Consider the following 11,512-nt stretch of genomic DNA (forward strand, 5'->3'; position numbering starts at 1 on the left):
CTTTACACCAGAGATGAGCTGCAGCAAAATAATTGCTGCATTGCTTTTCCTTTCAACCTCAAAGCTGTAGGTGTTTTACATGAAAATCATATGTTGTGTTAGAATAGTTTCAATTGCTCCTAGCTAGACTGTTTCCAGGCTTAAGGAGCAGCTGGGCATGGTGTAGTGATGTGTTCATTCAGCAGCTGTAATTGTGAAATGCATTTTGCAATCTAGCACCGACGGCACAACCTTTTTGCATCCAGTGATTTATGTGTTCAGCTTTGGCAGCAGACAGAGGCATTCTTTCCTCATAGCACTAAGTTCACAAGAGGTGGAACTGAGCCTGGCTGTAGCTGTAGGTGCTTAAGGGGAGCACAGGATCGCCTGCCTTGCTCTGGAACGTTTCCTCCAAGGGCATTGCTCTATATCTGTGTAAGCAATGCTGCTCCTGCCTGCTTGGTTAGATGTGACAAGACTCCACAGTATTGGGCTGTTTGTGTGTAGGGACGATATGCAAATTCTGTGTACTGTCAATCCCACTATATCATAATTTCTCTATGGAAAAATAAGCTCCTTCCCAGCACCAACAGGCTATCTGGACAATGCATGCGTATTAAGCGTATCTCCGGGTCATTGCAAAAGCCCAGACGTTCTGGCTGCGCTCTGCGGTGACGCGGGGCGGGAGGGCAAGCGGTGCGGGCAGGATCAGCGGATTCCCGCATCGCCCCGGGCCGGGACAACAGGACGGAGCTCCGGGCGGAGCGACGCCGCCCCGAGAGGAGCTGGCAGTGGGCGGGGCTTGTTGCGGGGTTATGCCGGCGTCGCGCTCCGATTGGTTGAGCGAAGGGAGTTCTCGCCGCTCGACCAGTAGGAGGCGAGAGAGTAGGGTGCGGCGGCGAGCGAGAGCCAATCAGCGGCGGGCGGGTAGGGTGTGACGCTGGGCGGCGTGGCGCGGTGACAGCTGCCGCGGGCAGCCTCCGCCTCTTCGCCGCGGGCTCTGGGCCGAGCAGCAGCAGCAGCAGCAGCAGCAGCAGCAGCAGCAGGTACCGAGCAGCTCGTCGTCATGTATCACCTCGCGCGGGGCACCGGTGGGGCGGCGAGGGGCTGTTGGGTGAGGCGGGGAGCGGGGCCGCGGCTTCGGCCTGCCCGGCGTGCTGAGGGCCGCCCTCGGTGCCCGCTATGGCGGTGCCTTCCTTCATCCTGGCTGCCCGCCGTTCCTTTTCCGTGTGTACGCGGCTGTGAGCAGCCGTTGTTCTGATGCAACGCCTTTTTCCCCTCGGAGCAGCGTGCGATGCGGGGCGTGCTGGTGTCTCAGTCGAACGCGGCCGTACCCTGCCTTTCCTGACGTGTCCTTCAATCTTACTTTGCTGATCAGCACTAACGGCTTTTTTTATTATTATTATTTTTGGCTCCAGCTGCAAGCGATGTCCTCGGTTTTGCCCTGGCCATATGCTCCGGCTCACAAACAGGAGCGGAATCAACTCTTTGAAAGGGCAGATAACTGAAGGACGAGGGGAGTTGGTTTGAAGTTGAGGGAGGGCAGATTGAGGTTGGATATCAGGGGGAAGTTCTTTACTGTGAGAGTGGGGAGGTGCTGGAACAGCTGCCCAGAGAGGCTGTGGATGCCCCGTCCATCCCTGGAGGTGTTCAAGGCCAGGTTGGATGGGGCTCTGGGCAGGGTGGGCTGGTACTGGATATGATGGTTGGTGGCCCTGCCTGCAGCAGGGGGTTGGAGGTTTATGATCCTTGAGGTCCCTTCCAACCCTTGCTATTCTGTCATTCTGTGAAATGGTTTGTGCCATATTTTGAAGGGTGCTTCTCCAAACAGCTCTGTGAGAGATCTCTGATGAAGGTTTTCTGCTCGGAAAGAAGTAGAAGAACCTCAAACTGGCAGTCTGCATGCAAGCAAGGCAAATCTCTGTTACAACACAGATGAGAGCTTCGTTTCCTTACAGCTTTCATTTTAGCTGTATCTGGAAAACGTCCCAAACTAGAGCAGCTTATCAGGGAATTAACTGCTGTGCCATGGAGGTGTGTCAGGGGCAGGATGGTGCAGACCAATGACCTTGAGGGAGCTCAGCTGGTTGTAGTTCTGAGTGGTGCTGCTGAGCTAAGCTTTTGACCAAAATCTTGGATGCAGATTGATTTTTTTTCCCCCAGTTTGTAATTATGGTCTTGAGAAGTATTAACACCAATAGCTAATACTTAACAGGACTGGGGATAGCTGGTAAAATGCCCTTGGCTGAGGAGCAGCTGATCCCTGCTGGAACAGAGACTGCTGACTCTTCCCAGAGACTCAAATGGTCCAGTAAAACTGGAAAGTGTTTTGGTTTTGCTGGGAAGTGAGAAGCAGCAGTGTAATATGAGAGGATACTGCTGAAAAAACAGTGCCTGTTTAAAAGTTGACGCATCCAGGGTGAATTCTTTTACCAAAACAAACTTTGAATAAATCTGACTTAATATTTCTGCCTCTGCAGGCAACCTGAAAGAACAGTTGTCTTGTGTGAACTATCTCCATGTTCTCCTTTTTAATATTCAATATATCTCTTTTGGTTAGGTTTTGCTGTGTGCTTTCATTGTTAGGGAGTGCACCAGTGTGGATGTTACTTAGAAAGCTCGTTAGTTTGCTATGGAGGCTGTTACAAAGGAGGATAATCAGGGTGCTTGTTGTTACGATCTTCCCTGTGGGCTATACTACCCCTGCCAGTTTGGAAGTGTGATGTGCACAGCTGCCATCCTCAGCTCTCACAGCTCGTGGTCTTGCTGAAGCAATCACCTTTGCTTTGATGGTTGTCCGCTGCCACTCTTCAACTGCTTCTGCTTCCCTTCTCTGAGCCCGTTACATATCTTTGCATTGACTGGGGTGAAGCCATGGAGGAAACACAAGTGCTCCCTTAATGGTTTTGGTGTTTTCAACCAAATATGATACAGGAATTTCTGCTGAGATCTCAACTGAAAATTTGGTATCTTGTAGGCTGTGATTAGTCATGTGAACCCTCTCTCTTATGCAAGAACAGGACATACGTGGGATAATCCTTTGCTCCTTCTACCCCTCACAGACATCTTGGGTCTTTTATGTGTTCAAGCTGCTCCTTGAATGAAATGATGCAGAACCTTCCTGCAAAGTCTTCTTTTTGTGCTGTCTCAGTGTTAGGTGCTTGCTAGCACTTCAGCACAATTTGGAAGTGCTGTCGTAGAATTCTGGAAACAACTTACATTTCATTGGAAAACATGAATCTGAGAAGGTTAATTGGCTATTGCATAAGACTCCTGCCCTCAGTTTAGGTACAACTGCTGTGTTTGTTTCCAAAGATACATCAGTCATATCAATCTAAGTTTCTGGTCATTTCCTTGCTCTACAAATTGTAGCTTATACTAATAAACTTAGTCACAAGTTAAGACACAAAAGAAAAGAATGCTGCTATAGGTGAAATTGTACAGCTCTGTACTTCCAGAGTTGAACAGTTTTCTTATTGTTACTATGAGTGTACATTAAAATAGGGAAAAAAAAACCATAACCCAAACCTGAGCTGAAGTCAGTGCTGCTATAGGAGGTTTCTTAGCTGAAATGCAGAAGAGTTGAGAAACTTGTATTCCTGGCAGCAAAACCACTTTAATCACGTCATATGTTTATTCTGAAGTACTGACAGTGCTAATTATTAACTTCATTTTTTTTCCCCTCCAGATCAATTACGACATACCTGCAGTCAACAATGTTTTCCAAGCTAATCCGCTCCCAGAGCCTTGCTGCTCTCTGCAGAGGTGTTCATACTTCACTGAACTCTGCTACCTCAGTTGCTACAAAAAAAACTATTCAAGGACCTCCATCTTCTGATTACATCTTTGAGCGTGAGGCGAAATACGGTGCCCACAATTATCACCCACTGCCTGTCGCTCTGGAGAGGGGAAAAGGTATTCTAATCTGATTTCCTTTGGCAGTGTAGATGGGGTGTGTGTGTGTGTGTGTGTGTGTGTGTGTGTGTGTGTGCAATGACTTTGGGTTAAGCAGTTTCAGAGCTTTCAGTCTGGTTTTTGATTGTTGCTTGGTTTTTTGGCTGAGTGGGAGAGGGGTGCGTTGAGTAATTGAGGTAAAAAAGACAGCTGATTTCTAATCATAGTGCTTGATGAGGCCTTATGATGACTCTTGATATCATGGTAAAATGATACCTAAAATGATTTGTTGAAATAGAGGTCTAATCATTTTCTCATCTCAACATAATTCAGCAAGAAAGTTTTGAGCATCTTTGTTTCTTCTGTTGCCTTGCATGAAGGTTGTCAGTGTGAACAGGGAAAGATGCTTTGGATCTCAATTAAGTCCCTGCTTACTGCTCCAGCATTACTGCTTCATTTAAATGTACTCTGACTTTTCACTTTATTTAAGGGGCTGATCTTCCTCTCTGGGTTAAATTCTGAATCACTATGGACTCGGAGGGGAGGCACGCTATTTAATAACTTAGTGGAATAGTAGCTTTAATGGGAAACTTTTTTTCTTGATTCCTCGTTGGCTCTTTATTCTGTACCACCTTTCTGCTCTTTATTCTGTTACCACCTTTTTCTTCGATTTTTTTGTTTTCCAGTTAGAGTGCCTCTTGTGGTCATACCTGAGTTGTCCAGGGAATAGCAAGATGACCATTTGTACCTGACCAGGTTGCATTGCAACTCCTAGCTTGCTTCATTTATAATCTCTTATTTATTTACAATACCTTTGTTTTTTTTTTTTTTTAGGTGTTTATGTGTGGGATGTCGAAGGCAGAAAGTATTTTGACTTTCTAAGTGCTTACAGTGCTGTCAATCAAGGCCACTGTCACCCAAAGATTGTGAACGCTCTGAAAGCTCAATCCGAAAAGCTGACCCTTACCTCTAGAGCATTCTATAATGATGTGCTTGGTGAATATGAGGAGTTTGTCACCAAAATGTTCAACTATAACAAAGTTCTTCCAATGAACACAGGTATAAAAAAAAAAAAAAAGGATATTTCTACTTTATTTCTTGCCCATGAGTTTGGGCCTGCACTGATGCACTTGGTGCTGCATCAATGACCTGTCTCATGTACAAGTATGACACTGGTCCCACTTTATGTTTTAGGAGTGGAAGCTGGAGAAACTGCCTGTAAGTTGGCTCGCAAGTGGGCATACACTGTGAAAGGAATTCCAAAATACAAAGCAAAGATTATTTTTGCAGGTATGTTAAATGCATGGTCTGAGTTGAGGTATTGATTCAGGAAGCAGACAGTTCTAGACACTGGCTGTAACACTCTCTCCTATAACTACAGTTATACTGCATGATTACAGCATGGTATTCTTAGTGTTCCTTTCTTTTTCCTCTCAGTTAGCTGATCTTGAAGGTCTGTAAAATCTGACCTTTGATGTTTTCCCAGAGTAAGCTAAGACCTCAACAGGTTACATTGCCCTCATGGATCTGCAGCTGATGATTTTGATTAAAAACTACTGTTGTGGCCACACTAGTGTTTGCAGAACATTTAGATTCTCCAACTGCCTCCTTCTGAGTTGTGAAGTTCAGCCTTAAATATGTTCTGTTAGCACAATATTCTGTTTTCCTTTTCCTGTTTTTTTGGTTTCAGACTTAAATAGTTACAGTGAATTATAAGCTGTTTCTTAAGTCTCCTTTAAGAGACACATGATCTGAAGAGGAATGATTGTAGAAGCAGGAGATATAAATATAATTCCTGGGATAAATTGATTTCAGATCTTCTCCCTTGAGGTGGACATAGCAGGAAGCAATGAAGGCAGATGTGCTCTGCCAGGAGCTGCTGGTAGTGTCAGCCCTTGCAAGGAGGATGCAACGCTGAACTTAAGCCCAGGAAGGAGACCACGGTTAATGAAGTGGTTTATAACACTTTATGAACAGCAGTTGAATGTATAAAGCAGAGATTATTTGTGCTACTCAGCCTCTTCAGTTGTCAGAAATTGCCTAATGGCAGCCTGAAGCCAAATGGAAGCTGCATTCATCCTTTGTGCTCTTTTAACTGCTCTTTGGTTGTTAAGATGCGGAGTTTCATTGGTTTTGTTTTTTGACTGTTTCTGTTTAATCCAAAGAGCTCACATTTGCTGTTTGTTGGTTGTAGATGAGGTGTCTGTCAGCTGTCTTAGGTGAAAGTGCATTGTAATTTTGTCAACTAAATGTATATGTGTATTTTTCTTCTCTTCTTATTTAGCTGGCAACTTCTGGGGCAGAACAATGTCTGCTATCTCAAGCTCTACAGACCCCTCCAGTTATGATGGGTTTGGACCCTTTATGCCAGGTTTTGAATTGATCCCTTACAATGACCTCCCAGCTCTCGAGGTACGTGAAAACATTTTCAAGTGTCTCTTAAGTAAGCAGCAAGGTAGGAAAAATAGGCTTGCAGTTTGAAATGCATGCATTAAGAAGTATATATTTAGACACATGTAAGAAACAGAAATGCTACAATTACCTGTAGGAAATGTGTATGAATTCTACTTTGGTTTTGATTTTCAGTGTTGATTTAAGAGTAAACAGGAAACCACAAGGTCTGTTTTGTTTCCCTTCTTGCTTAGATGTTGAAGGCATGAACAAAGAACAGCAAATAAACTGTAAGAGAATTGATGTTAGACATTCACGAGGCAAAATATATTCCAAAGTTGGACTTGGATTCAGAAATTGTTATCTTGAATTACTTTTCTCAAAAATGGTATCGATTCTTCAATGACTGGAGGACTAGAATTCACTGCAGTAGTTTGGGAGTCTTGCCAGTTTTACTTCAGCATCCTTAAAGCCATACTAGGCTGGTGATTCACTCAAATTACTGGAAGTTCTAAACCTTGTCGAGCTTGATGGTGCAAGAATGTAGCTGTGGACTTTGCTTTAAGATGACAGATTTGCTCTCGAGAGGCTCTGTTCATTTTTGCTTGAGGTGAACTGGGAAAGCATTGAGTAATTGTTTGTCTTGCATGGGCTAATGCAAAACTGAATGTGTTTCTGATGTAATTCATGAACTGATCCTATAATCTGCTTGTCTGGCTTTGCAAGTTGAGGTTTCTAATTCCCTGAGCAAACACAGCAGCTGATGTTTTGAGTCAAATAGTGACACAGGCTTCTGCTTTGGAACTTGGGTGACAGCCTGACATGATTGCTGTTATCACCATTTAGGATTAAATCCCAGAGTTTCAGCTAGGTTTTCCTACACGCGTTTATCTCCACATCTGTGAGTTTGACCTCTTTCCTATGCACCCCATTTTCACAGCGGGCTCTTCAGGATCCCAACGTGGCAGCTTTCATGGTGGAACCAATTCAAGGGGAAGCAGGTGTGATCGTTCCTGACAAAGGTTACCTGATGGGAGTACGGGACCTCTGCACAAAGCACAACGTAAGGAATTCGTTATAACAGCAGTCTTTGTGAGAGAAGTGAATGAATTCTTCCTGTGGAAGAGGATTTCTATGCTAAAGTTATCAGTGTGAAATAGGACAGTGTGTTCACTTGGGAGTTGTGTGACGCCTCACAGACCACGCGCCTCTCCTCGAGGCTCACGTTGTAACACAGCTGGGAAGTCTTTCACTGGCTCTGTGCAGCTTTGCTAGATTGTTTCAAGTAAGAATGGGTGTGAAAAGTCATTTTCTGTTACTGTGGATTTTTTTTTTCCTTTTTATCTCTGTGAAGGTTCTGTTCATTGCTGATGAAATACAGACTGGATTAGCCAGAACAGGGAAAATGCTAGCTGTTGACCACGAGAATGTGAGACCTGATATAATTCTTCTTGGAAAGGCACTTTCTGGTGGCTTATATCCTGTGAGTAACAAAAAATAGCCGTTCCTTGAATAAGCCTTTATAACTTCCCTCCTGTTTATATGCTCCCTTCAAGTATTGCCTATGAGATCTCCCTGGAGCCTTCTCTTCTCCAAGCTAAACAAACCCAGTTCAACCTTTCCTCACAGGAGAGGTGCTCCAGCCCTCCGAGCATCTTAGTGGCCCTTCTCTGAACCCTCTCCAAGAGCTCTGCATCTTTCTTGTACTGGGGGCCCCAGGCCTGGATGCAGTACTCCAGATGGAGCCTCACAAGAGCTGGGTAGAGGAGGACAATCAGCTCCCTCTCCCTGCTGGCCACTCCTCTTTTAATGCAGCCCAGACATCTTTGTAGGTATTTTGGTCCTTGCTGATTAACTGAATCAATTTAGTCTAGATCTGTTTCTTTCAGTTGGATAAAATAAGGAAAATTAAGTGTCCAGTAGTCAGCCTTTCATTCTGGAATTACCAGTTAGTCTTCTGGAGAGCAGTTGATCTCAGTCTTGCTGTAATGATTTTCTTAAGTCATTTCCTAAAAGAGGAGAAAAAAAAATACTAATGTGTACTAAAACATCTATAAAAAAAACGTTTTGCTGAACAAGTGGCATGGTTCACTTGTCTGCCACGCACGCATGACCGAGTTTGTCCTCCTGGAGTGACTTCATTTCTTGCTGATTAGGCTGGAAGCTTCAACCTGCCTTGAGTTGTTTTGCTGATTTCTGAACTGTTAAACAGTGTTTTGAAACTTAAACTCTAGAAATAATATTCGTTTTGGAGAAATGCCTCTCAGCTGTAGTTAGGTATTACCAGTACAACGAAGCACATTTAAAGGGATGAAGCTGTTATGTGATAACCAGATATACCCTCCTTTGCACAGAGCTAGGAGTGGGAATGGAATATACTGCTATAGGATGAAAATGATCCTTTCCTGAGCCCTGAGGAAAAGTTTGCTTCAGAGAGGTTGAAGTTTACTGTTCTAAATATACATACATAAATGAATTAGCTGACCTTTCTATTCTAGGTCTCGGCAGTGTTATGTGATGATGAAGTTATGCTGACTATTAAGCCTGGTGAACATGGATCTACGTATGGAGGAAATCCCCTGGCCTGTCGTGTTGCACTGGCAGCACTGGAGGTTTGTGTGTTTCAGTAAAGACTGGGATTCCAAAGGGTGTCATGCTGATACAATTTTCACTTAAATAACATTATTGGCTGTGCTGCAAGTAGAAATCTATCTTTAAGTAGAGGTGAACGATTGGCAGTGATTAACTGCCTTGTATCACAAAACAAAATCTAAAGTCTTAGCTGTAAATGTACTCTAATTTCTGTGTATTTTGTTGGCTTAATGATTTAAGTGACAAAATAAAATTGATCTAGGGCAAGTTTCTAGGTGCTTACATACATTCATAAATGGTATCACCAATTTCACTGAGATATGAGCTCACTGGAGTTCATTGGAGCTTGAACAGAAGCTGATAAGATATCTTGTTCACATTGCACTCTTAAACACTTGCTGACTGCATGATGAACATAATTAATGCAAGTCATTCAAAAAGCCTCATCACTGTCCAGACCTGGGCAAACTCACAAGTTGACTCTGTAGAGGTTTCCCTTTTTTTTTTTTCTTCTTTTTCCTCAAAAAAAATTGGAAAATTATGAGGCTGTTTCTTGTAAACAGGAAAGAATGAAGACTTAATGTTAATTGGCTTGGATGTGCTGCCTTTGCATTGACATTCTGGATTAATCAGCTTTTGTATCTCAGCAATTGTAACATCCTTAGAATAGACAAGTAAAACAAATGCAATGCCTTTCAGTTGAGTGTAGATCTGACTTTCCCTTAGGTAATTGAAGAGGAAGGCCTGGTTAAAAATGCAGAAATAATGGGTAACATACTAAGAAATGAGCTCATGAAGACACCATCTGACATTGTAACCTGTGTCAGAGGAAGAGGACTCTTAAATGCAATTGTGATTCGGGAAACCAAAGGTAAGGAAATAGAATTCAATGACTTGAATAATGCTCAGGCCTGATGGTGAACCTAACACCCCACAAAGACCCTGCTGACCCTTCCCCTGAAGAAAATTGGCCTTATCTGGAAAGCTTTCTGTCAGAAAATGGAAGACTAGCTCAGGTTTGTTTGTTCCAGGATGGGTAGATGATTACAATGAATACAGGAGGGCATAAGAAAGGAAAAAGAGCCGGTGGTTGAGAGCAAGTTTCTAGAGATAAACACCTTGGAATATATCAGAAAATGGTTTAAAAGCCAGAGGTGACAATTACTGTTTTTGGTCATCAATACAAGTGACAGAATACAAGCTGCAGAGAAGGAACACATGCTATTTCATCTCCTCACTGCTAGGTGGCAAACAATTCACAGCCTGTACCACAAGCTGCGGTTGTGCCCCTTTTCCTGCCTCAGTGTAAGCGCCTTTCCTTTCACTGCAGACTACGATGCCTGGAAGGTGTGCCTGCGGCTGCGCGATCACGGGCTCCTCGCCAAACCCACCCACGGCGATATCATCCGGCTGGCCCCGCCGCTGGTCATTAAGGAGGACGAAATCAGAGAGTGCATCGAAATCATCCATAAGACCATCCTGTCCTTCTGAACACGTGGCTTTTAAAGTGTGCTTGTCGGCTGACCCGAGGTGATCAGTTGAAATGTGTGTGACGGAGGACTGCTCGTCAAGCAGACGCCTTTGATTCATCTCATCTAAAGAGGATTTGGCTTTTTAAAATGAACAATAATAAGGGTGGGGGAAAAAAATATCCGTGTCTTTAAATAAAAATGGCCCTGAAGAACACAAGTAACTATTTCAAAGAGCTTCCAATCTTGGACTACTTGGAAATGAAATTGCGAGGTTCTGTTTGTCTAGTTGGTGCTTACTGAACTGCTTAATCAGAATATTTGGGGGGAGATGTTCATAGAAATCTGTTTAATTCTTGAAAATCTTGGCTGAAGTTCAACATATAAATTGATATATATTTGAATAAGGGTGGTCTTGAGCTCTCGTAGAACTGACCAGTCTGATGTAGTCTCTCTCTCTCACATCTGGCATTTTTCTTTCCTGGTGTAATGTCTGATGTGTGGAAGCGCTTGCAATTATGGCTGAATTTCTGTTTCTCATTTGTAGCTTAAAAAAAAAATAATTCTGTGGGTTTGACAGACCAGTTGTTATACTGGTGTACAATCATCAGGCTGTATTCTGTGTGTAAAGTATTTTGATTGTATAACAAGAGTTGCTATTTTCTAGGCTGGTCTCAGTGTTTGGCTTTGCAGCCTTGTAAAATAGATCTGAGTATACAGATCTGTTTTCACTGTTATAAAACTTTCTATAATCTGAATGTTTATATTAAAACATGCCTTGCATTAAAAAGAATGTGCAATTTAAATCTGCAAAGCATTAAAAACAGCAAGCCTCACAGAAACTTGTGGTTGCCTCTGTCCAGTGCCACATCAAGCTCTGCCTTTTGCAGTCTGCATTTCTCTCTGTTGTGATACGGAAGCTTTTGCTGTACTTCTTATCCAGGATGAGTACTTCTGTGTTTCTGTGCCTCTTGGATCCCCAGCTATTTGTGCAGCTGCAGAGCTGGCTGCTCTTCTTACACTAGGTTGGTTTTTGTGTTTATTGCCTAACTGAGCTGGTTTTAGCTGAGGCTAAACCCTGATTAATAACTGTTTAAGCAAAATGGTGCTTTTGCCAAGCATGGAGGTTAAATATTGTCACATGTTGATAATTGGGTGTAGTAAACAATTCTGTATTAATTTCAACA

At 43.3% G+C, this 11,512-nt stretch overlaps 1 protein-coding gene across 1 annotated transcript; it reads left to right on the forward strand.

Moving 5' to 3' along the window:
• The first annotated feature begins 944 nt into the window (after positions 1–944).
• On the forward strand, positions 945–11,163 carry OAT (ornithine aminotransferase). The gene is made up of 10 exons (XM_042818792.1): positions 945–1,025; positions 3,668–3,894; positions 4,708–4,932; positions 5,068–5,163; positions 6,158–6,285; positions 7,205–7,327; positions 7,619–7,747; positions 8,763–8,876; positions 9,583–9,727; positions 10,187–11,163. Exons 2-10 carry the CDS (start codon positions 3,696–3,698, stop codon positions 10,345–10,347), a joined length of 1,320 nt encoding a protein of 439 aa, XP_042674726.1. The 5' UTR covers positions 945–1,025; positions 3,668–3,695; the 3' UTR covers positions 10,348–11,163.
• Positions 11,164–11,512: the final 349 nt, after the last annotated feature.

The sequence above is a fragment of the Centrocercus urophasianus genome, unplaced genomic scaffold, assembly GCF_019232065.1.
Source record: "Centrocercus urophasianus isolate 14NV4802_14NV808 unplaced genomic scaffold, USGS_Curo_1.0 seq_17, whole genome shotgun sequence".
Classification (NCBI taxonomy): domain Eukaryota; kingdom Metazoa; phylum Chordata; class Aves; order Galliformes; family Phasianidae; genus Centrocercus; species Centrocercus urophasianus.